Below are 26,311 nucleotides of genomic sequence, written 5' to 3'. Positions count from 1 at the left end.
CTATGCTGTATTCCCATGCTTGATTTGTGGTGATGTGATTTTATTGAAGGCTCAACAACAAAGGTGATTTTTAGATGTGCTGCTTACCTTATCTTTGAGAGTGAGGCCAGCACCTATTAGTGTGTCAGCAGTGGTGGATGGGTGGACTAACCTGGAGCAGCGCCTGCTCTCTCTGTAAAACACATGCATGTTCAGCCAGTATAAGTAAGCATGTTTATTCCACGACCATTTTAAAAAAAACTATCTCATGTCTATGGCCAACTTTAAACTTAGCAGTAAGCACCCGTTTAATTCCCTGCGGTCTTAAGTAGCAAGCGAACCCCCCCTCCACACACTTTACATAAAGAGTTGCCTGTGCGGGTCAACACAATTATGTAAAACACGAGGAGCGCCTGTAACTGACCTAGTTGGCTAATACATTGAGAAGCTTTGAACAAGAGAAAACTTATGTTCACTGCTGTAGCTATCACTTTCTAAAGTAAGAATTCATGGGTGAGATGACATGAAAAAGATGGTTATAAAATTTTAATGGAATGATAAAAGGCAAAAGTCAGCCTCTCAGCTGAATTCTTAAAATCCCTATATATCACCATCAAGTCCTTAACTGTAAAATCAATGTAGAATATAACATGTTGTCAATGGTCTTGTCGCGGGATGGAAGACAGCTAAGGATGACAGCTACACGGCACGGAGCGCGTGCAAAGAGAAAAATAAAAGATCGTCTTCGGCTTCCAAGCAATTGTTTGTACAACTAATTATCGATAAAGGTTCGGCTTTCTATTCTTCCCTCTATCCCGCCACATGAGGGGAAAAAAATAGAATCATTCATATTCCGAGACTGCCATCGTTAATAAAAGGAGATTGCTTCATTTCTGCAAATTAAATTATCTTTTTTATGGCATGCTATTTTGCTCAACTACTTTTGAAGTCTGTACTTGAAATGAAGGGGAAAAGTGCCATAAATATGTCCTGATTATCTGTCCATTGTGAAACATACTTATTTACCTTCATTTTCTTCATTTTTTTGTCTCTGTTACCTTAAAGAAGAAATTCAGGCACAAAAACTCTCAATTAAATACATTACCCAGTAGCTGCATAGTACATCAATCCACTATGTGAGTTGCAGATGTCTTTGCAAATCCGCCTATTACCTTGTAAAGTAGTGGGATATCATTACTGTGCTGTACATAGCCTTTGAAGATAGCAGAGCTGTGGGAGGGATTCAGCAAACCCACCCACTACAGGCTGCCTGCAGAAAACTACAGGAGGGGGTGGAGACAAGACCAGTCACCCTGCACAAGGAGAGAGGGCAGCAGTGACTGGTCTTTATTACAGGAAGCTCCTTCACAGTGGAAGAGCTCTGTATTAAATTACTGCACAGGTCTGGAAGAAAATGCACCAAGATTCAAGTAAAAATGCCAATGACTTGAGTTTTAGAGACATTGTTTGCTTATCAACCTCCGCAACATCTCCAAGATATGCCCCTTCCTAACCAACAAAACCACAAAGATTCTAATTTACTCCCTGGTCATCTATCGCTTCGACTACTGCAATTCCCTCCTCATTGGCTTACCTCTTCACAGGCTTTCCCCCTTCAGTCCATTATGAATGCTGCTGCCAGACTCACCCACCTTACAAACCGATCTGCGTCTGCTACCCCTCTCTGCCGATCCCTTCACTGGCTTCCACTCACCCAACAAATTAAATTCAAGATACTAACAACTTACAAAGTCATTCACAACTCTGCCCCCAGCTACATCTCTAACCTAGTCCTAAAATACTAATCAAATCGTTCTCTTCATTCCTGCTCTCTAGCCCCCTTGTTACCTCCTCCCATGCTCACCTCCAGGACTTCTCCAGAGCCTTGTAGCCTGTCCGACTATCTCCTACTCTGACCACTTTTAGATGAAAACTCATCTCTTCAGAGAGGTCTAACCTAACAACTGTATATTTTTTTTCTCCATCAGCCAATCCCCCACAGTTATTAACTTTTGTATCTCTTGACCCTCCCTCTAAGATTGTAAGCTCTATTGAGCAGGGCTCTCTGATTCCTGGTGTATTACACTGTATTGTAATTGTACTGTCTGCCCTTATGTTGTAAAGCGCTGCATAAACTATTGGTGCTATATAAATCCTGTATAATAGTAATCATGAATATCAGTATTAAAATGGGATTTGCAAAAAAAATAAAAAAATAAACAAATAACCTTATTGTCTTTTACTATCATAGGAGGGTTCACACTTCTCACAGACTGCACGGAGGCATCACAAAACTGCCTGTTACATATATTGGGGTTGATTTACTAAAGGCAAATAGACTGTGCCCTCTGCAAGTGCAGTTACTTCCGAGCTTAGTCAATTAGGTAAATCTTCACTTTTCAAAGAATACCCAATCACATGCAAGGGAAATAAAAAAAAAAAACTGCATTTTTGCTTGCACATGATTAGACGATGGAAGCCAGCAGAGCTTCTGCTCATTTACTAAGTTCTGGGGCAACTGCACTTTTGCGCAGCCTATTTGTCATTAGTAAATCAATCCAATTGGTTTGCTAACGTAAAATAAACTAGTGCAACAGGTTAATCTAAATTTCTCTTTCGTTTGACGGACACCGCTCCTCTATTATACAGAACCATAGAGGTATATTGCCCCCTACAGGACTAAGACACAAGACAAAAAAATACTTGGCTATGTCTATGGGCAGTCGTAGGTGGTATACTCCCCTTCTCTGCTATAGGTCTTCAGCTTTTTCTGCCTACTCAGGCGTAAGGACCTAGGATCTTTGGTCCTGGAACATTTTTTTTTTTTTTTTTTCAATGGCATTTTTTTTCTCCTGTTTTTTTTTCCTCTGAGATCTAAAATCAACTGCCGGGCTGGGCGATGGGCTGGATAATCTAGATATAGTGGTCCCCCCAGCCTGGGCAGTGAGCACATGCAGACCTTATGCTACGTGCTGGGTCAGCCGTGACAGGCCCCATCCTGGACCGGGGTGGCCAGGAGGTTAAACGTCTCACAGGGACACACATGATTGGGCGTCGATAGTTCGAGTCACAGTGTTACCTTGGCCTACAGCCCCCCCACTTCGGTGGCGAGGAGGTTCTGTCTTCGGTGTGTTACCTGCACGCTTTTGCTGAATCGGCAAGTACAGGGGCCCCTCCTTTCCCACCCTGGTATGGTGTGGGACGAGGGACTTCCTGGGGTGGTTGATCCCTTTGGGGTTCTCCTCCCCCCACCCCCACCTCCCTGGGTGAGGTCATGAGCTGGATTTTTGCACTTGTTCTTGGGGGGATTACTGGGGATGCTGCTGCCTTTGTGTTCCCCTGGCCTGGGTACCTAGTGCACTGTCCCCCCTCCACCCTTGGGATTTTTACTAGGGGGAGGGGTGTCTGTTGGGCTCCCTGCTGCAGCTCTGGGGCCTGGGGAGCGGGTGGACTGGCATCCGCGGGTCCACGCTCCACATGGTTGGACCATACTGAAGTTGCCGCTCTCTGTTTGGGCATCCACCCTCCCCTCCGCTGCCTCTGTTAGTCGTGGTCCCACTTGGACCCGTGCACATGCGGCTTGACATCCACAAATGTAGGCCGCGGCTTGCGGCCTACTAGAGTGGGTGGCCGAGTCGGGCGTCTCCTTCTGGAGGGGTGGCTCTGTGGGGGCAGACCAATTTGCCGGCAGCTATTTCCGCCACTATTCTCTAGGGCAGCCATCCTTCCCAGTGGTACGGGGCCATCAGGGGGTCCTGCCTGCGGGACTACCTGGATCATGGTGGGCGGTCCCCTTAAGGGGCTTTTTTTGCGGCCTTCTTTTGCGGGCCTCCATGGAGAGGCTTCAGGGGGACCCCCGTTCGCGGGGCCTCAGTCGGCAGCCAACTCTGATTTTTTTTTTATGCTTTCTGGGTAAGCTGGCACTTGGGCATAAGTAAGACTAGTAAATAGCGCCCTCCGCCCTCCCCTGCCTCATCTGTGTCATCGAATTCTAGATCTGGCTCTTTTGCCGCGGATGTGGGAGGATAGATTCCTCCACTCCTGTGGCTGTGCAAGAAAAGGCGCTGGTTGACGCACTGATTGCATCGGTGCGGGAATATTTGAAGGTGAAGGATGCAGCTGAAGCTGCTGCTGCTGCGGTGACCTTCCCCTTTGGCACCCACAAGCCGTCTCACGGTCAAGGTGTTACTTTATCTCTCCTGTTTTGACAGGTTTGTCTATAAAGGTTGGGAGCGTCCAAAACTCCCCTTTGTGGTTTCCTAAATGCTTTGCTGTGAGGTACCCCTTTGCAGAGTCAAATCTCAAGAGGTGGACTGTCCCATCAGTGGTGGTCCCCCCTATCTCCAGGTTGAACAAGGCAACCATGATTCCAGTAGAGGAATCCGGATTTTAAAGATCTGGCAGTCAGGAGGCAGAGTCTGTGGCCTGCAATATGTTCTCTATTGCTGGTCGGCGCTGTGGGCAATCCTGGCCATTGCTCTGGTGTCGCAAACACTAACTAAGTGGGCTAAACATTTTGCGCCGTGATCTATAGGGTGAGCAGGTTCCTCTGCCCCTGCTGGCAGACCAGTTGGTCCTAGGGGCTGCATCTTTTCTGTGATGCCTCTTTGGACGCGGCTCCTCTGTTTTCTAAGCTATCTGTTTCGGCAGTGGTACTTGGGGGGTTATTGTGGTTTAAGTGTTGGTCTGAGGACCAGACTTCTAAAAAAGCTCTGACTGATTTACCCTTTCAAGATGATTGTTTGTTTGGGGCTACCCTGGATGACATCATTAAGAGTCTCACAGTGGGGAAAGAGTACCTTTCTTTCACAGTCTGGAAAGGGGAAAGAACCTTGTCCCAGACATGATAGGCCTTTCTTGGCTCACAAGAAGCTTTTTTTGTCCCTCAGGGTCCACTGACAAGGGTTCAAAACATTTCAAGTCTGGATTTGGGCTTTAGGTCTGATGTGGAAAACACTGCTTCTCAAAGATAACCACTGTATATTATGGTCAAGCTGCAATATTAGTTTTGAATCAGAAGGCTGTGCTACAAGAGATAAGTAATTACAGTACACTGTCCTGAAAAAAAAAAAAAATCAAACGCTGTTTAAAAGGGGAGTTCTCCAGTGAAATTCTTGCTCTATGAAAATCTCCTTTTATTTTGGAAGGGATACCATTTAAATCTGTAGACTTTAGGGCTACCAGTTTAAATAATACCCAAAATGTCATATTCCTGATATGTTCCTGTTGTGCCATGTACTTGTATGAAAAAGTATCCTGTTCTCTTTGTATTGTTTACTTTGTGTGAAATCCCTGGTGTTTCTGCCACTCCCTCCGATTTCCTATAAAGAGAATAAAAATGAAAAACTGACCGCACTAGGCATGACAGCACATTGTGGTCAGTTCTCTAGCTGTGCTTGCAACTAATGCCTCGTACACAGGCATCGATTATTGGCCGGGAATTTTCGGCCAACGTCCGATCGGCCGATTTTCGGCTTGTTAGTATGATGCTTTCGACAACCGACTCCGACTTTTCGGCCGAAAAAAATCTGGTATGCAGGTTATAAAATTTTTGTTGGCCTTTAACACAACGGCCGATTTTCCGTCAATCAGTACAGATTTCGGCAGACAAAAATCTGATGAGCAAGACTGGGCATGCTCAGAGAAGAAAAAACACACGGAAAGTAAACCAGCACATGACATCACTTCTGAAGTTGATTTTTGTTGGCCGAGAAAATTCGTGTGCAGTCTAGGCACATTCCAACCAACAAAACACCACTCTGGACAAAACTCGGACGATCGGTCGGCCGATAATCGTTGCGTGTGTACGAGACTTAAGCCTGCTCTCCTCCAATGATCAGACTTATGCTGATAAGCACCCTACACTTTACAGGGAAGACCAGTCCACTGCTATTTCTTCTCCCCCAGCTCTCATGCAGCTGAGAACAGAGGGAATGTGATCACATATAAAAAAGGGGAAAAAGTGTTTGTTTCTTTTTTTTTTTTTTTTTATATCTATACAAAAATGTTTTGCCTTTCAGTATTTTTGTGCCAGCTTTTAGCAGCAGTTAGAAGCATTCAGCTCTTTTTCTGCTGGCAAATCTCTGCCAAAAATGCAAAAAAAAAAAAATGTTTTTTTTTTTCCTGCTCCTAGAAGCTGAAAGCTTCAAAAATACTTTTAGACTAAAATAGTAAGCATGAAAACATAAGAAAACACTATTTGCTTCTAGAAAAAATTCTCAAAATCTGCTGCTAGGAGCCTTTTTTAGGCTCCATGCACACTTTGTTTAGTATGTTTTTATACAGCTCGCTTGCGATTTATTCATGCACTTTATTAACTCACATAATTACTTAAGAAGTATTTTTACTAGCACCATTGGCACATTTAATATTTACCCAAGGTGGAGACGCGCCACACCCAATTTGTAATTATTTAAAAACAAAAAAAATCAAATATCACAATTCATTTATATAAAAGGTATATCCATGAGCAATGTCTCTTTAAATTCATGTAACAAAATATAAATCGGCGCGACTTGCACGGACTTCATACAATGAATGTCTATGCAAGTCGCTCCGAGGTCGCCCCGAAGTAGTACAGGACCCTTTTTCTAAGTCGGAGCGACTTGTGTCGCTCCTATTAGAATGGGTCCAGTAGCACTGCATGGACCGCGAGGGACCGTGACTTGTCAGTCTGACAAGTCGCCTGACAATTCGCGGTAGTGTGAATGGAGACTTAAAGTGCTATAGTGCAAAAAAGAAAAACAAAAAACGACTTAAGTGCAAAAACAGTGCCAGGAAAATATATATATATATATATATATATATATATATATATATATATATATATATATACACTAGTGCTTTAAAGTTTGTGCGGCAGTATCCAACCAGTGGAGAGGTGAAAAAACCCTAAGGGTCTGCACTCACCGATGGCAGCCCCCCTGCAGGGGCAAACGGTACCGTATATAAAAATAGCAATCCCTTTATGGTAAAATGTGGTCCTTCCTCCTCCTCCTCAGTGGATAAAATCCTTGGAAATGCTCATTGGAAATAGGTGGACAAAGAGATATCCTATAGCGTAACTCCATATCAAGAAGGGTTTATTTATTAAAGCCAAATACTCACTTACAATATGCAGGAAGTAAAAGGCGCATGTAAGAAAGGCTATGTCCGGGACTCCCTGCGTTTCATGGACCAAATCTCCAAGAACCGTAAGTGCAAGTTAAAGGGACATTGCACATGCATATACCTTTTATATTTATTGTGATATTTGATTTATTTTTATTTTCTATATTTATTGATTTTTATGTCACGCTTTGTTGCTTATCTTTGGTTATCCAGAGGTTTTCACATGAGTCATTTTATCAGTAGCACTCTGTGGTATAACCCCTGAATTACACATTTCTTAAAGGGACAGTATAAGATATCTAAACATAATAAGTATACCACGGTTTGGCAGTACCAACCGTACCTCTCTGTTAATAATTTAATGGTACTGTATATCCCACTTATAACTCCAAGAAAAGGACCTGCTATGGAATATGAAATGGTGAACTTAGGTTCAGTGAAAAACTGCTCTATAAGAGCTTTTTGAAAAAAAAAAAAAAAAATAGAAATTAAGGAATGGTCGGAGCTGTGGAAGGAAAGGATGGTTTAACAATTTGCCCAGAAATTAGATTTAAGGCTTAGACTTCTAGTTAAAATAGGTAATAAGGTTTAAGGTTTATGTTTCAGTTAAAGTGAAACTGCTGTTTTGAATTTGTAATGCGCAGGGAAAGGTTAGAAACCTCTGTTGGGTTCTTACAGCTGTCTGTGTCCCCACTGGGGAGTCTATACTTACTGGCTGTCCTACAGTAAAATTACCAAATCCAACCAAACCCATTCCAGTTTTGGGTGGGTATATATATAATTCTTATATAATTTAGAGACCACAGTAGAGGTATTTGCCTGAAACTGATTATGTTTCTAAAGTGAACCTGTTCCCAGACCATGTGTGCAAAATTACTTACATTTTTGAATAAGCAGTAAAATTACTTTAAAACAAGTCTTAATTAAACTCTGTAGCTATAGGCATTGTTCAGAAATGTATCTTCCAACTCGACAATAGAGACTACAAAATCTCATAATTTTATTGATGAGAACAGACTATTGGCAGCCCTCTAATGTATAATGACTTAAGAGTTTTTGAGGATCTACGAGAATGAATTACCTCAAATTACAAGCAGCTAGAGTTGTTAGGGATGGCTTATTTTAAAGCTCCTTTACACCTCGTTATGTAAAATACTTTAATGTCTATAGTCTTGAAACTGGTGCATGACTGAATATGAAAAAAAAAAAACTAAAGGGAAGAAAATGGTAAGACCAGAGACAGCCAGAAGACCCTTGGAAAAAAAGTTAAATACATACAGTATCTCACAAAAGTAAGTACACCCCTCACATTTTTGTAAAAATATTGTTATATCTTTTCATGTGACAACACAGAAGAAATTACACTTTGCTACAATGTAGTAGTGGGTGTACAGCTTGTATAGCATGATTTTCTGTCCCATCAAAATAACCCAACACACAGCCATTAATGTCTAAACCACTGGCAACAAAAGTGAGTACAACCATAAGTGTAAATGTCCAAATTTGGCCCAAAGTGTCAATATTTTGTGTGGCCACCATTATTTCCAGAACTGCCTTAACCCTCTTGGGCATGGGATTCACCAGAGCTTCAAAGGTTGCCACTGGAGTCCTCTTCCACTCCTCCATGAATACATCACAGAGCTGGTGGCTGTTAGAGACCTTGCGCTCCCCCCCCTTCTGTTTGAGGATGACCCACAGATGCTCAATAGTGTTTAGGTCTGGAGACATGCTTGGCCAGTCCATCACCTTTACTCTCAGCTTTTTTAGCAAGGCAGTGGTCATCTTGGAGTTATGTTTGGGGTCATTATCATGTTGGAATACTGCCCTGCGGCCCAGTCTCCGAAGGGAGGGGATCATGCTCTGTTTCAGTATGTCACGGTACATGTTGGCATTCATGGCTCCCTCAATGAACTGTAGCTCCCTAGTGCTGGCAATACTCATGCAGCCCCAGACCATGACACTCCCACCACCATGCTTTACTGTAGGCAAGACACACTTGTCTTTGTACTCCTCACCTGGTTGTCGCCACACACGCTCGACATGATCTGAACCAAATACGTTTATCTTGGTCTCATTAGACCAAAGGACATGGTTCTAGTAATCCATGTCCTTAGTCTGCTTGTCTTCAGCCAACTGTTTGCAGTCTTTCTTGTGCATCATCTTAAGAGGCTTCCTTCTGGGATGACAGCCATGCAGACCAATTTGATGCAGTGTGCGTCATATGGTCTGAGCACTGACAGGCTGACCCTCCACCCCTTCAACCTTTGCAGTAATGCTGGCAGAACTCATACGTCTATTTCCCAAAGACAACCTCTGGATATGATGCTGAGCACGTGCACTCAACTTCTTTGGTCGACCATGGCGAGGCCTGTTCTGAGTGGAACCTGTCCTGTTAAACCACTGTATGGTCCTGGCAACCATGCTGCAGCTCAGTTTCAGGGTCTTGGCAATCTTTCTATAGCCAAGGCCATCTTTATGTAGAGCAACAATTCTTTTTTTCAGATCCTCGAACAGTTCTTTGCCATAAGGTCCCATGTTGCATGAGAGCGATAACACAAAATTTAACACACCTGCTCCCCATTCACACCTGAGACCTTGTAACACTAACGAGTCACATGACACTGGAGAGGAAAAATTGCTAACTGGGCCCAATTTAGACATGTTCACTCAGGGGTGTACTTACTTTTGTTTCCAGCGGTTTAGACATTAATGGCTGTGTGTTGAGTTATTTTGAGGGGACAGCAAATTTACACTGTTATACAAGCTGTACAATCACTACTTTACATTGTAGCAAAGTGTAATTTCTTCAGTGTTGTCACAGTAAAAAGTATAATAAAATATTTTAAAAAATGTGACGGGTGTACTCACTTTTGTGAGATACTGTATGTATACAATAGATTACAGTCCAGGATTACACCTAGAACCTTGGCATAGGGGGATGGGCTGATAGTTGTGCCATTGATCTTGACAGAGAGATCAGGGGAAGAGGCACGTGGCGGAGGAAAAATTATGAGCTCAGTTTTGGATAGATGGAGTTTGAGGAAGTGGTGTGACATCCAGACTGATATGTCTGTTAGTAAATTAGTGATACATGAGGAGACTGAGGAAGTGAGCTGAGGGGTAGAGCGATAAATTTGGGTGTTGTTGGCGTAGAGATGGTATTGGAAGCCATGGGAGGCTATCAGCTGACCCAGGGAGGAGGTGTAGATCAAGAATAAGAGAGGTCCAAGAGCAGAATCTTGGGGGACCCCAACAGAGAAAGGACGAGCAGAGGAGGAAGTAGAATTGTAAGTAATGCTAAAGGTGCAGTTGGATAAGTAGGAAGCGGACCAGTGAAGAGCACAGTCATGAAGGCCAAAGCCGTGGAGTTTTTTTTTTGAGGAGGAGGTGGTAAACCATATCAAAGGCAGCAGAAATGTCCAGGAGTAGAGGTAGAGAATAGTGTCTATTGGTTTTGGCCATTAGTAGATTGTTTGTTCCTTTTAGGAGGGCAGATTCTGTGGAATGTTGAGGGGAAAATCCAGACTGAAGGGGATCAAGAAGGTTATTTTTGGCGGGGTGGTCGCTCAGTCGGTTGTAGACCAGATGTTCAAGGAGTTTGGATAAAAAGGAGAGCAAGGAGATGGGGCATAGGTTGTTAAGACCGATGGGGTCCAGTGAGGGCTTTCTGAATACGGGGGTTACTAGTGCATGTTTTAGAAAGTTGGGGAAGATGCCAGAAGAGGAGGGAGAAATCGAAGATGTGAGTTAGAGCCAGAGGGTAAATGCAGCCTTTGCGAGGGAACAGGATCCAGACGGCAGGTGGTTAGCAAGAAGTTTAGCAACCTCGTCCATAGTGGTGGGGTTGAATGAAGGAAGTAATAATTTTACCTGCAGGCATAGAGTGTTAAGTGGAGAATTTATCTGTACAGATCTCCTCACGAATTGTATCAGTCTTATGTTTGAAGTGATTGGCGATCTCCTGGGCAGTGAGTGAGTTAGTGGGTGGAGGCAGAGGAGGACGAAGCAGAGAGTTGAAGGTAAAGAAGAGTAGACGGGGACAGGATGATAAGTTGTTAATGTAAGTTTGTTAATGAGTGTGATAAAATAGGTCTGCTTGGCAGTGCGGAGGCAGGAATATTAGACTGCCCTGATTTTATTCCCATTGAAATATTGTGTAAGGGTTTTAAAATCAGCAGTTCATGCAAGGAATCCCACAAACATCTTGCAACTGAGGGATTTTTGCATGGAGACATGGTAAAAAAAAATTCACAGTTAACGCCAGAGTTGATGGGCAGAAGAATTTCTACTAAAGGACCAAAAGTGTACTTTTTACGCAATCTAATTTTACATCTATTAAAGTAATTGTAAAGTCCTCCTTTTTTTTTTGTTTTTTTTTTTAAATAACAAACATGTTATACTTACCTCCTCTGTGCAGTTGGTCTTGCACAGAGCAGCTTGGATCCTCCTCTTCTCGGGTCCCTCTTCCCTGCTCCTGGCCCCTCTCTCCTATCGAGTGCCCCCACAGCAAGCAGCTTGCTATGGGGGCACCCAAGTAGAGCTGCAGCTCCGTGTGTCCATTCAGACACGGAGCTGCCATTTACCCCTGCCCCCTCCGCAGCTGTGTTACAGCCAATCAGGAGGGAGAGTCCCCAGCAGCCGAGGGACTCGTGGACATCGGCGGAGAGAACTGGGGTTTGGGAAGTATTAGGGAAGCTGAGGGAGGCTGCTACACCCAGAAGTTTTTTTTTTTTTTTAATGCATAGAATGCATTAAGAAAAAAACCTTCTGACTTTACAACTCCTTTAATATTTTTGTTAAATAAATGACTAAAATGCCAGTGTTCTTGTTGAAGTATATCAGCTTTATCTGTTGGTACTGTTTGAATAAAGATCTAATTTTTGTCTGTTTGAATACGTTGAAAAACAACAGAAACAATTAACATGGGGTGTACTTTCAGGATATTCAGTATGTTTTTCTCATGACTGTTTAAACTAAACCACTATACTACTAAAATGCCACCTGATTTTAACCTATCTAACATACGGAAACCCCCAGAAATAAGACTGCAGTGTTTTTTCAAGAGATAAAGCTACAACATACATAGAGTAGAATTCTTGTACTTAGCACAGTTGCAGGGTTTACTAGATAACACTGGAAGTTCATTCATTTCACTGGCTTCAAATACTGTCAGGAAATAGTTTCTTCAAAAGAAGACAGCCAAATTCCTAGCTGAGCACTCAGTAAAAGCGGCATTTATTTAAATAAAAAGTAAAACTTGTTTCTACATTGTCTCAGTCTGCTCTGCACCGCTGTGATCTTACTTCTCGTCTGACCATCTCATCTAAACACATATTGGGCTTCCATTGTTGGCCATGTTGGTATGTATGGTAGAGATAAAATACACCCTTTTCATGCCCTTGTTGTTTACACCTGTTTTACAGTCCATATCTAATCGTCTTACTCTATGTTTTTCCCTAGAGCATGTAGAAATTGCCTATAAAATATCTTCTGAATGAGAACTTGAAAGTGAAACTTTATTTGCGATAAAACTGAGAAAAACGTCCAAAAAAAATTATGCAGTTCACATACAGTATGTTTATTGAAAAGGCGTACAATGGTGTTACATTTCCTAACCCTTTCCAGAATGGACATTCAACTCAGAGTCACAGGTTTACACCTTGTGGATAATCACAAACTTCAGCTCAAATAGCAGCTGGCTGCTTATTTTCTTTTCATTTTTATTATATTGAAGCTCTAATGGATTTGGATGTAAATATATTTTATAAATGTGTTATATATTTTATATTTTTCTTGTAATATTTATACATTTTTCAATTATAAATAGAATTAGCACTAATAAACCTTTATTACAGGGTGTTTTGGCAGGCTTTATGGTTCTTTTTTAAATGACATTACAGTGGGAAGGGGGAGCAGTCAATTCTCTGCACTACACAGTTCCATGTGTAAATGTCAACTTGAGTTATTGAGCTCTGTAAACAGTAGTTTTTTCCCCAGGATGTAGAATTGACAGGTAAATACAGTATGTACAAATAAGCTCTGGGTCTTACCTGCTGGCAGCAAAGAGAATATACAGCATAACATTATCTAAAAAGTGGATGGAATGCTATGGAAAGCATGCTCCAGCATCTGAGCATTCATCAGAAAAACATTGGTGTGTCTTAAAATAAAAAATGTGATTTACTTTATTTTTGGCTCTCTAATGGCTGTTATGAATTTTTTATGTGCATTTCATGCAGGACCCAAATGTATGTAAACCCACATTCTAAAGTTGTTGAATAGCTCAAATTTTGCTTTGTATAGGTAGTAGATTTTTTTTATATTTGTTTATTGGTCTGAGCAAATACTTGTAGATCCTGCAAGTCTCTGCTTTCGCTCCTTAATGCCTTTTTAATAGGATGGCAGCCACCTTTCAATTCTGTAGTCAGTGCCGCCTGCTGGATAATTGACAGCTGCTCTGACTATTTAGCAATTGAGTCTCAGACTTGCTGAAACAGTAACTACCCTCCTTTGCTAAATAGCTTTGTCTAAGTTAGTGGGATAATAAGGGATCTACTGGCAGAATCAATAGGTAATACAGCTATGTTATAGGGCGGACTCAGAAAAAAACTGCTATGGTAATGGTAGCAACAGAATGCTCTATATACCGTCATGTAACAAAGTAAATATACCCTGTGGAAAGAAATTGTAGGTTTTGGATGGGCCTAGTCAAAGCACTGATTTGAATCCAATGGATATGTTGTGGGGGAATTCAAAACTGGCAGTTCATGCAAGCAAACCTACAAATATCTGCAATCAATGGATTTGTGAATGGAAGAATAGTTTAAAAAAATGTAGTAAGAGACTGGTGGGGCCTAAAAGAACTCATATCTGCTAAAGGGGGCAATACCAGCTTCTGAGGGCAAGGGTCCACAGGATGCCATTACTACTTTTGATATTTCTGCTAAAAAAATTATTGAAAAGACAAATTTTCTTTGTGTTTTCATGTACAGTGCATTGCGAAAGTATTCGGCCCCCCTTGAACTTTTCGACCTTTTGCCACATTTCAGGCTTCAAACATAAAGATATAAAACTAAAATTCTTGTGAAGAATCAACAACAAGTGGGACACAATCATGAAGTGGAACAAAATTTATTGGATATTTCAAACTTTTTTAACAAATAAAAAACTGAAAAATTGGGCATGCAAAATTATTCAGCCCCTTAAATTAATACTTTGTAGCGCCACCTTTTGCTGCGATTACAGCTGTAAGTCGCTTGGGGTATGTCTCTATCAGTTTTGCACATCGAGAGACTGAAGTTTTTGCCCATTCCTCCTTGCAAAACAGCTCGAGCTCAGTGAGGTTGGATGGAGAGCGTTTGTGAACAGCAGTTTTCAGTTCTTTCCACAGATTCTCGATTGGATTCAGGTCTGGACTTTGACTTGGCCATTCTAACACCTGGATATGTTTATTTGTGAACCATTCCATTGTAGATTTTGCTTTATGTTTTGGATCATTGTCTTGCTGGAAGACAAATCTCTGTCCCAGTCTCAGGTCTTTTGCAGACTCCATCATGTTTTCTTCCAGAATGGTCCTGTATTTGGCTCCATCCATCTTTCCATCAATTTTAACCATATTCCCTGTCCCTGCTGAAGAAAAGCAGGCCCAAACCATGATGCTGCCACCACCATGTTTGACAGTGGGGATGGTGTGTTCAGGGTGATGAGCTGGGTTGCTTTTACGCCAAACATAACGTTTTGCATTGTTGCCAAAAAGTTCGATTTTGGTTTCATCTGACCAGAGCACCTTCTTCCACATGTTTGGTCTGTCTCCCAGGTGGCTTGTGGCAAACTTTAAACAACACTTTTAATGGATATCTTTAAGAAATGGCTTTCTTCTTGCCACTCTTCCATAAAGACCAGATTTGTGCAGTATACGACTGATTGTTGTCCTATGGACAGAGTTTCCCCCCTCAGCTGTAGATCTCTGCAGTTCATCCAGAGTAATCATGGGCCTCTTGGCTGCATCTCTGATCAGTCTTCTCCTTGTATGAGCTGAAAGTTTAGAGGGACGGCTAGGTCTTCATAGATTTGCAGTGGTCTGATACTCCTTCCATTTCAATATTATCGCTTGCACAATGCTCCTTGGGATGTTTAAAGCTTGGGAAATCTTTTTGTTTACAAATCTGGCTTTAAACTTCTCCACAACAGTATCTCGGACCTGCCTGGTGTGTTCCTTGTTCTTCATGATGCTCTCTGCGCTTTAAACGGACCTCTGAGACTATCACAGTGCAGGTGCATTTATACGGAGACTTGATTATACACAGGTGGATTCTATTTATCATCTTTAGTCATTTAGGTCAACATTGGATCATTCAGAGATCCTCACTGAACTTCTGGAGAGAGTTTGCTGCACTGAAAGTAAAGGGGCTGAATAATTTTGCACGCCCAATTTTTCAGTTTTTTATTTGTTAACAAAGTTTGAAATATCCAATACATTTCGTTCCACTTCATGATTGTGTCCCACTTGTTGTTTATTCTTCACAAAAAATTACAGTTTTATATCTTTATGTTTGAAGCCTGAAATGTGGCAAAAGGTCGAAAAGTTCAAGGGGGCCTAATACTTTCGAAATGCACTGTATGTGTATCACATTTATCTGTAGGTACTGTTTGAAACAAGATCTAATGTTTGCCTCTTCAAATATGTCAGAGAAGTAAAAAAAAACTTCCATGGGGTGTGTGGGTGAGTGATTGTTGATGGGGCAGTTATCTGCATCTGAAGTGTTACTAAACAAACAACAGTAAAATCAGCTTGTATATGCAGTAAAGCATGCTTGTTATACTCACCTGCACTGTATAAAAAGCTTCTCTGATCCTCCCACAGTCCCCAGTCCATCTGCTGATAAAACAGAGCCCTAGGAGGCACTCTACACATGCTCAGTTTGGTGTGTATTGCTAGAGAGGTTTTTTTTTTCCTGGAAGGGTGTATATGATTGGCACAGGGCCAATCAGCACTCTCCAGACAGAAAGCCAGGGGTCATGCAGCCTCATAGGACAGTCAGAGGAGAATAAAAACTCCTCCTACAAGCTTTAACTAGTGCTTAGATGGACACTGATAGAAGTCACAAGACTGCTATATACTGCTGATTTGAAAGGGTATTTATCAGTTTATATTTACTAAAGTAATTGCATTTCCATGTTCTGTGTACTGTGGGAGATCAGATATAGTGCATGCAGGGTCCTGGGTTTAGTAACACTTTAATCCTTTACACACACAAACAGTAGCAGCCACCATGTGTTTTAATGGAAACACACATCTTTTACAGCACTTGCTGTAAGAATTTTGGCCTTAGGAAATATCTGTGAGACTCACTGCCACACCAAACAATAAGGTAGCAGAGTTTAAATAGGATGGTGTTCTTCAAAAAGTCAAATATTCTATTTTAAAAGAATTTAGAAATGCAGCTTAACAAATGTTAAATATAATTTAAATGAAAGAAAAGAAAAAGAAAAAAACATGGTGCAAGAAAACATTTACAGAAAATAGTCAATAGCAACTAGATCATTAATACTTATTTTTGATGGAAAATTGAGATCTGTCAGCTGCCAATTCAGCAGCTTATTGTGGACCCTCTAAAATAGGCTTTTCCGACCTTTTTTATGCTAGGGATCCATTGACATAACTTTCAGGCCTAAGGAACCCCTGCCAATAATTACTATATCCACAGCTCACAGTACCTTAGCATGGTGGTCAATGAGAAAGATACTTTATTACTTTAGTAATCGGTGGTAATAATGCCCTCCTAACAGAGAGCTAAAAAGATCAGTGGTGTCAGTTGTTACATACCTGAGAGACAGAAACTGCTCTCTTCCCTGGGAACCACTAGCAACATCTGAAAGAACCCTAGTTCCACAGAACCATGGTTGAGAAAGGGTGCTCTAGAGGGTGTCTCTGAGTCAACCCTCTCAACTCAAAATAGCTGAAGGGCATGATGTAGGGGAGCTGAAGTGTTTATGATATGTCAGCCATTACTCCCTCCATGCCAGTTTTCCAACTGAACCAGCATTTACAGATCTCTCCAGCAATAGACTTGGTGAATCTACATTATCTTCGGGACACTCACTAGCATCCCCTTTATTGACACCCATCCACTGACTCTTTTAGCTTCAGGGATGGCCCCGCTCAGGTCAGGCCCCTTGACACAGATCTGTACTCACTGTACTGCAGAATCAGATCCTCCAGTGTCTCCCTTTTCAGTCAGCTTCACCGGACCTCTGGGTTAAGTTCCTCACTAGCACTCTCCAGGCCCTCAGGTCAACTACCTGAGGCCGCATTACACCACTACAGAAAAGGAGGCAAACGCCCCCTCCCCCCGGGACTCCGCTATCCAGCCGAAAGACCCCGAGCACATGTGCTCCTTGCTTTTATACAGTATCCCAGCATGCACTGAGGTACTTTTTCTCTGCCAATCAACAGGGCTGTATCAAATGCCTGTGCACTGATTTGTTAGGTTTCCTCCCGCTGTCCAATATGCCTCCCTATTGGACCAGTGTGAAACACTCTGCAGACAGAATGAGTTGCGCCTGAGCACCATAGGTAGACCTCTCTAACAGATCCTGCTCTCTGATAGGCAGAGAACAATATAGATTTACCTGCAGTCCTTCTGGTAAGAAGACAGGACTCAAAACTATACTTTATCTCTAGCTCCTACCTAGAAGGGTGCTACATTAGTTTTGGATAGAGTCAGAAATGTTTAGAACCCCCTCAGGCTTTTTCCTGCTGCCTGGGTCCCCGCCAAGTAGATTTATCCTCTCAATTGTCCTATTAACCTATCTAAAAGAGGATTTTTATTCACTTAGTAGAGATTTCCCTTCACATCCTGTTGGGGCAGAAATGAAGTGTTATCTCTGTAACCAAAAACATAATCTGCACTGTGCTGATCTGGTAGCTGCAAAGCTGAAACTACAAGCTGCATTTACACAACACACACACATACAACATATACACACAAACAGAAATGAGCATTTTATATTATTACCATATATTTCTTGTATTTCCTATGTATTCCTTCTGGGTTACTTCTGTATTAAAGAAAATCTAGACAAAAAGCACCCTGCTGCTGTGACAGATGGTATGGAATATGTACTTACTGTCTTGTTCGGTTGACATATTGACCCATATGCTGTAGGTGTCACCATACATATTTGAAGCAACAATTCTTAATTCATATGTTGTATACGGTCGAAGATCCTTAATGGTGTAGGTTAAGGAAGCACTAGGGCCTGAAAAGAGGCTACAAGAATGAAAAGTAGACACATTAGATTCATGTCGCTCCTACTCAGATAAGTAAAGAATTTAATTTCGTAATTATTGATATGTTAGAATGATTTGTTTTCAGAATGTTATCGTTATTTTGGAAGAGTATATATTCGTTGTTTCGAATCGATTCGTATTTTTGGAATTTTTGTTATTTTTTGTTATTTTGGAACTTGGCTACATTTGTTTTAACATGCTAATTTGTTATTTTGGGAGATTACATATCCACCATGAGTCATCCCTGCTAGTCCATCCCACGAAGAGAAATGGAATTTGGATGCTATCGACTGGGGTCACATGCATCCAAAAGTAAGGAATGGAACCAAATTAATATCATATTTATTTGTTATGTTATGATTTGGAGATCCTGATGGGTCCACCTACATCCAACCCAAACACAATTAGTAGGAATCATCTTATTTATTTTTATACAGTACCTTGCTGTATTTACTGCAACATGTTTCCATTTCATATGTAATGCATTATTTTTAATAAAGAAAAATGTTAATGCAAAAAGAATCGAATAGAGTTCAATTTTCTTTCAAGCAAAAGTCCAGGAAAATGTTTTATTTTTTTTGTATACATTTGCTATATACCAATAAATTACTTAAATGATAATGGTAAATCAAAGTTCGGCCTCTCATACGATCAATAAGAGCATCACTCTCTCTTCATTTCACCCATTCAAAATACACAGTTTGTGATTGTACGAGGAGTGAGGTGGGGCAGATGAACATCAGAACCTTCCTTTGTCCAATCACAGAATGCCCCTGTATTCTGTGAATACTAAAAAAAAAAAATTATGAATGGACTAGGTGAGGAGCGAGCGGAGCTCTTCTTGACCTAACAAGAGACAGAACTTTGATTTACAGCAGTGTAAGTTTGTTGCTTACAGTAGTGTCATGGTTTAAAGAAACAATGAGTTTTACCAAATGCAACAGCCAGCCACACATGGGCAATCATCATTGAAGGTCATTTATTGGTACATAGCAAAAGTCTAAAAACTGTGTTTTTCTGGATTTCCACTAAACAACCAGAAATGTTTGTTAAATAGAGAGCAGTATTTTTGCACAGATACATTAGGTTTCCTCTTCTTTTAACGAAACCAAGATCTTTAAAATGTACTTCATGTAGACAAAATTGTTATGGATTATTAAACTGATGATCTGCACACTTTCATTTTTATGAGCCAGAGAAAACCCATCCATAAGTTTGGATTTCATCCTGAATGTTCAATCAGTTTTATTGCATATGGCTTGCGAAACTGAGCATTTTAAAATTAATAAATGTATATATGAATAAATAAATAAATAATCAATTCATTATTTAAAATCAATATATGGGCATAATACACTACACAATTAATAATACTGGATTATATTTTCCTTTAACTCATTATTTTGTCATTATTTTTTATTGGTCACTTCCAATGCTGCTGTCCACTTTGCCCCCTCAAGATCATTAACAGGACTATATAAATATTTAAAACATTCTCCTAGTAATTGTACTTTCTGAACCCAATTAACAATTGGTATGCGAGAAACAAAAATGAGATTTCTCCCCAAATTAGGTAATACTTTCTTGTGTCTTTTTTAGTAAGACTTACACAATATTAACCATTTTTTAAATATAATCACACTACATCTCCATTTAGTACAGAATTCTTGAATGATTAAATTAAATATATTTACTGGAACCAAATGTACTTAGTTAATTTTTATGTATTAAAAAAATTACTGGAATCAACAAAATCATTTTTGAGATTACATATAAATTTTACATACCATCTTTTCAAAACAATTATTCATTTTATGCATGGTGATTAATTATCGAAATATTCATAGAATATTCTTAATCAATGCAAAAGCTGACTTTATAAAAAAATAATAATAAAATGCAGGAAAGGAAAGTATTATTTTTTAAAATCACATATAAATTTTACATTTCTTCATTTCAATACAAATATTCATTTTATAGATGTTTATTTATTATCTACATTGATGAATATCATCAAGCTTGCAAAAGCTGACCTTATAATATAATATAAAAAAAAGAAAAATACTGGAACAGACAGTAACATTTTTAAAATCACATACATTTTTTATACACCATGTTTACATCACAGTTCTTCAGTGACTCTTTCTGCATTTTTTTTTCTTATTTACATTTCTTCAGAATATCCTCAAGGTTTTGAAAAACTGACAATATACAGTATAATAGAAAAAAATAATACTGGAACTGAAAGTATATTTTTCAAAATCACATTTAAATTTGACATACAATGGTTTCAACACAATTATTAATTTTCTATATTTGAATCAGAATTTTAATTCCTTAGTTACTCATTTAAGAATATCCTTAATATTTTTAAATCCTGACTTTACTTAATTTCCAAACCAATTTAAAAATGGCAGTTATGATTTTGCTTACTCTGTGATTTTGTTGGTGGGATTTGTGGATCTCATCTGGAGCCGATAGCTAGGCAAGCCAGGAGCGTTATTACGAACTGGTGTAGGCCACACAACCTGAAGACTGGTCGGATTGGCAGATGAAAGCCTTGGAGGCAGTACGCCATCTGGAGCTGTTGGGAAAAAAGGAACGTGGTGAATTAGAGCAGAGAATACTATGGGGAACATATGCTGGGTAAAGCTGAAATGCTCCATATACTGGAAAAAAAAAAAAAAAACTTCTCCTCAGGATCAACAGCAATGTTAACATGGACCATTTAATTTAATGTTTTACTGCTGAACTACCTTCCTACCAAATCTTATTTCAGCATTACCACGAGGCTAACAGGGTTAAAATAATACTAAAATGTTTCCTTACCTATAGCGACAATTTTATTCTTCATGCAGATAAAGTTACTTTTATGGTACATTACGTTTAAAAGGTAGCTTTTCGATGCAAGCTGAGCAAACAGTAAACACATGATGGATATTTGCCTTCGGAAAGGCTGTTTTTTACATCCTTGTGTTTTCACTCCATGACGCCACTACAAAATGTGTAATTACAGGTAACATCTGCGACAGAGCCATAAGGAATTACAATCTATTCCTTACAATGTACACAAGCTTTAAAGGGAAACTATACCTTTTTGTAATTGTTTGTTTAGATATACAAGTCAATATGATCAGCTTACAGAGGAGGTCACATCTGATACATCGTATCGTGTCAAGTGTGTCTATGCTACGTCATGTGTAGTGATAACACTTCTAGGTATTTGTTACCTCTATTCCGGATCACAATACTCCCTAACAATGCTTAGATCTGTTTTTTTTTTTCTCCAGAAGGACAGCACCATCTTTGTTTAGCCCTTTCCAGGGTCAGAATATATTTTTTGGACTGAGATGCCGGCTCAGAGATGACACAGCTATGTACATCCTGGTTCCTGTACTTGGCTGTGTCCACAAATACATGTATCAGCCCCTGCTGCAACCTCTCATAAAGTTACAATGTTGCAGTCTGATAATCATGGGGCAGGAGACCGGGGAAATGTTTTCTGCAGGAAACTGATATAATTTTTCCCTAGGCACAGTCACTTGACTGGAGCATATGGAGTGATATCTCTGTACAATAAATGTTCTATTGAGAGTTTGGGTCCTTTCACACGGGCTTTCTTCCCGGCAGACTCTGTTTTGCTCAGCGGGGATCGATCTGCCGATCCCCGCTGACCAAGCGGATGACAGGTCTGTCCTTGCTTACTATGCAGAGACAGAGCTGTCAGAGCCCCGCTCTCCTCTATGGGAGATCGGATGAAAATGGACCGCCTGTCTGTTTTCATCCGATCCCATCCATTCTGATCCTCCAGACAGATAAAAATAGGGTTTCCATTTTTCCAAAATAACATAAAAACAACAAGTCACCCATGCAGGGGGTTGATAATGGTTGTAAATAGTATTGAAATAAGGCCCCTTTTCACACTTTTACGACCTGAAAGTCGCGCAACTTTGACATGACTTGAAGCAATGCCTGTGTAATCTTGAGGTCTATGGACCTCAAGTCACATCAAAAATGGACCAAAGTAGCGCAGGGTCTACTTTGAAGTCACACAGATATGAATGGTACTCTTTGAAAATCATTGGGTACGACTTGTCACGCGACTTTGCTGTCCCAAGTCGCAGGAGAAGTCGCACAAGTGTGAAAGGGGCCTAAAGGTGGGATCATGTACAGCTTAATCAGTGAGTTACATTTCAAAGATTCAACTAAATGGCCTCACAGTCAAGCTGCAGGCCTAAACACATTGACCAGGTCTAAGGAATAAGCCGGGGTAGGACAGCAGGAATAAAAGTAATATGGGACCAAATGAGAGAAAGAAAAAAAAGGGGGGGTGTAGGGGGAGGTCAGGAATGGTTCCTGCAGGCTCCGGAATTAGACAGGGAATAGGCTACATGAAAGAAATAAAACAGCGCTAGCATCATATAAACATATGTATGACAGCCCAAATAAAGTGATATAATCAATGTAAAGTGCTCTTGTGCTCCAATCTTAAAAGTGCTGAAGTACTCCACATAAATTAATTCAGTGATGTGACACACCCCCTTTTGTGTTCCTCCTTACCAGAAACAATGAACCCCCAGCTTTTCAGTCTGGGAGTCAAACAGGCTTGATTTAAATAGGACTGATAGTTCACAATGAACGGATAAAGAACTGTCTAGTAACCTCTAAGATGTTCCAGTAGTCCTCAAATGCGGAACAAAGAGAAGGAGCCAATAGTGAAGTACCGTAAGGTTGCAGTTCATTCTTGCAATAAAAACATACTTACAAAATGATAACAGTAAAACAGCATGTAAACAGCAATAAGCTTCCGCGAACGCCGTAACCACCATGCGTTCCATGGCAACTGGAAGTGACGCTGTTACAACTCGATACCTGAAATTACGTCAACACGTTTCGTCCTCCCACAGGGCGTCATCAAGGATCTAATTTCTGGTCATTGTAAGCCTCAATTTATATCCCGAGAAAAGACTTGGAGACCATATTAGAAGCGAGCCCAGAATGCCATTATTAGTACTATATCAATATCTCCACTTGAAAATAGTCTCAACTATGTCACTTACGGCTGAATTTACGTATCATTAAAAAGACCATATTAACAAAATATAATATAAATCGCTAAAAACAATCAATGTCAACTGGAAATAACTAGCCGTATATCAAATCATACAGAAATAAATATGAATAAAGACTTTTTTTATGAAAAATACTATTAAAAGATGAAAAAATAGAGTAGTAAAATACAAATAAAATTAAAATAAAAATGAAAATGAAAATATCCCCAAGAGAGAAAAGAAGGGAATTGGAGACCATGGCATCCTATGACACCATTCCAATCCCAGACAGAGGGACTAAGAAGAGAAGGACAAGATGGTGCAGAGGAGGGAAGGGGAAAAAGAGAGACATAATGCAAGGTATTTTCAATTTAAATGCATCTTTTACAACAGATGAATTAAAAGTATTAGAATTCTGTCCTAAATTTGCCCCAGATAGGAACCTGAATAAATTCAATGTTTTTATTTATTTTCAGAAATGTATTATAAAATTAAATATAAAACAATATTTTCACAAAAGTCATTAGTCGCCGAAACAGGAGGATTCTGGTTATCAACAGACTGAGCTGGGAAATAATTCAATTTTCAACCAGAAAAATACTAATAATCATTTCTCTGAAGTGTTCAGGGCTATTGTTGGACATGACTTTGAGAAACTAAAAATGAATCCCACCGTAACGTAAGAGAAACATTGAAAAGGGTTTGGAGTCATTAAAAAAGAAAAAACAGATTGTTATCAGAGCAGCGGACAAGGGTTGAGGGTTGGTGATTCTCAATAAATCAGATTATTTAGCTGAGTTAAATAGATTAGTGGGTGATAAAGAAACTTATGAGGATTTGAATGGAAACTCAACAAACAAATATAGGGCCAACCTTAAAACGATTGGTCATAGAGGCTCGGAAAGAGGACATTTTGAATAAAAAAGAGGCAAGATATTTAATACCGCATGCACCAAGCGTACCTGTCATTTATCAATCGCCTAAGGTTCGTAAGAATCCTCATAAACCCCCAGGAAGACCCATTGTAAGTGGGGTAGATTGTTTGTTTTCTAGAATGGGTGAATATCTTTTTTTTTGCAGCCCTTGGCACAAAAATGTCCAGCCTATCTTAAGGATAGCAAGGATTTGACGGAATTACTACAAAAGATGGAGATAGACGGTGGATTTATTATAATGGGGGTTGCTGGTGCCTCAGACCAGATAAAGTGGGACTTTATGGGCAAGTGAAGGGTATATCAAGCAAAATGCATTGTATCAATTCAAAAAATAGAGTAAGGTAAAATATAATGGTATTTAATCTGTAGATACCGGTAATAAATGTTATACAACAAGCATTAAGTGACAGTGGTGCTTGGGACAGAGCCCAAGTGTGAAGAAAAGAAAGATGATTCCGTGGAATCAGTGACAATGGTGTTATCAAGTGACTTAAAACATTGGATTCTTCTGTTTTCCCTTGGATGTTGAAATGGGAAATAAACTCAGAAAAAAATCCTAAATTGCTGACGCGTTTCGGCTCTCTTGTGGGCCTTTCTCAAAGCGTTCAGTCACTCAGTCTGTGGTCTATAAGAGTAATATAAGGTATAATGTGTAAGGATAATTTTAACAAATCCTTGAAATAAATCATACATTGTTGGAGTTTGAAATAATGTATAGTTACATACATGGGTGCATCCATTCCTTCCGCGCATCAGCCCCTGTATCCGTCCACATTCACAACGGGAATCATGTGTTGCAGGGCCTAGGATTATAATTATGTGAGTGAGTACAGGGAAACAAGGAAAGACCCCTGTAAACACATGGGTACATTCCCATGCGGAAACTGTGGACAATGCAGTGTGATACAAAAATGCGTCAACACCATACTCCCCAATGGGGAGCTCTTTAAACCCCGACACTTTACAAATTGCAGGACAAGAGGAGTCGTCTACCTCATGCGTTGTCAATGTGGTTCCTACTATGTAGGTAAGACCAAACAAGAATTTGGCAAACGAGTAAATCAACACATCAACAGCATGCAATTATGCAATTTTTATGTACCCCTAGGGAGGCATGTTGCCCATGAACACAAAAATAGAATGCCTCAAGTGACTTTTTTGGCACTTGAAAGAATCCACATACCACATTGTGGGGGGGATTGGAACAAGAGACTACTTCAGATGGAAATGAGGTGGATTAGACGCCTCCATGCCACAAAATACCCTGGTCTGAATGAAAATGAAAGCTTTCGTCCATTTCTGGAAGGTTTTGCTTCTGGCAAGACAGATTAAATACCATTCCATCCATCCTAAACGTCCGTATTATTGGGATTGCCATATACATCTCCTAACATGATTCAATATACACTAGATTTTTTCTCACCCAAAAAAACTCTCCCCTCCCCCCCCCACCCTTTACCCTCAATCTTCTCTAGTGCCATAATAGCACATTGAACAAATACTGTTCCCTTAATAATACATAGGAACCCGATTCTATGTCGACATGGCCCTGTGACGATCCCTGGTATTGTCAAGCAATCAGGGCTGTCCCTCCTTGATCCTCGGCTACCCATGGTGGAGCTATATGCAACACTGCTGTTAATTATAACACTACATTCTCATTTCCTTATAAATATATATAGAACTTTATAATTTAGTGTCATGTTTTAGATCTATATTTATTATTATACCACTGTAATGAATTGTATATGATTAGAGCATACTGGGGTGTGTTCCATAATTCCGCGGGTCGATCTAGGTATACCGCACTATCACACCCGGCACGGTAACCCCTACTTTGTAGGGGAATACCAGGACCCACCAATCCCTTCGGGGATAAGATGGCTCCTCCTTCCGTGTCGGCGGCCAGAGCGGCGTCCCCAGCAACGGGGTTGCGGCCTGCG

The 26,311-nt window shown here is 40.3% G+C and overlaps 1 protein-coding gene across 1 annotated transcript in view; it reads right to left on the bottom strand.

The window, feature by feature from the left end:
* The window catches only part of USH2A (usherin), a gene marked incomplete at its 5' end in the record, with an annotated part of 1,334,617 nt that overhangs the window by 525,660 nt on the left and 782,646 nt on the right, over window positions 1–26,311 (bottom strand). The window contains 2 exons of the mRNA XM_082250984.1: window positions 18,220–18,362; window positions 20,816–20,966. Coding sequence (XP_082107110.1) covers window positions 18,220–18,362; window positions 20,816–20,966 — 294 coding nt within the window. The remainder of the gene's footprint in view (window positions 1–18,219; window positions 18,363–20,815; window positions 20,967–26,311) is intronic.

The sequence above is a fragment of the Pelophylax lessonae genome (genome assembly GCF_965119305.1).
Source record: "Pelophylax lessonae genome assembly, chromosome: 3".
NCBI lineage: Eukaryota > Metazoa > Chordata > Amphibia > Anura > Ranidae > Pelophylax > Pelophylax lessonae.
The sequence above is the reverse complement of the archived record's forward strand: the minus strand, read 5'-3'. Positions and strand labels throughout refer to the sequence as shown.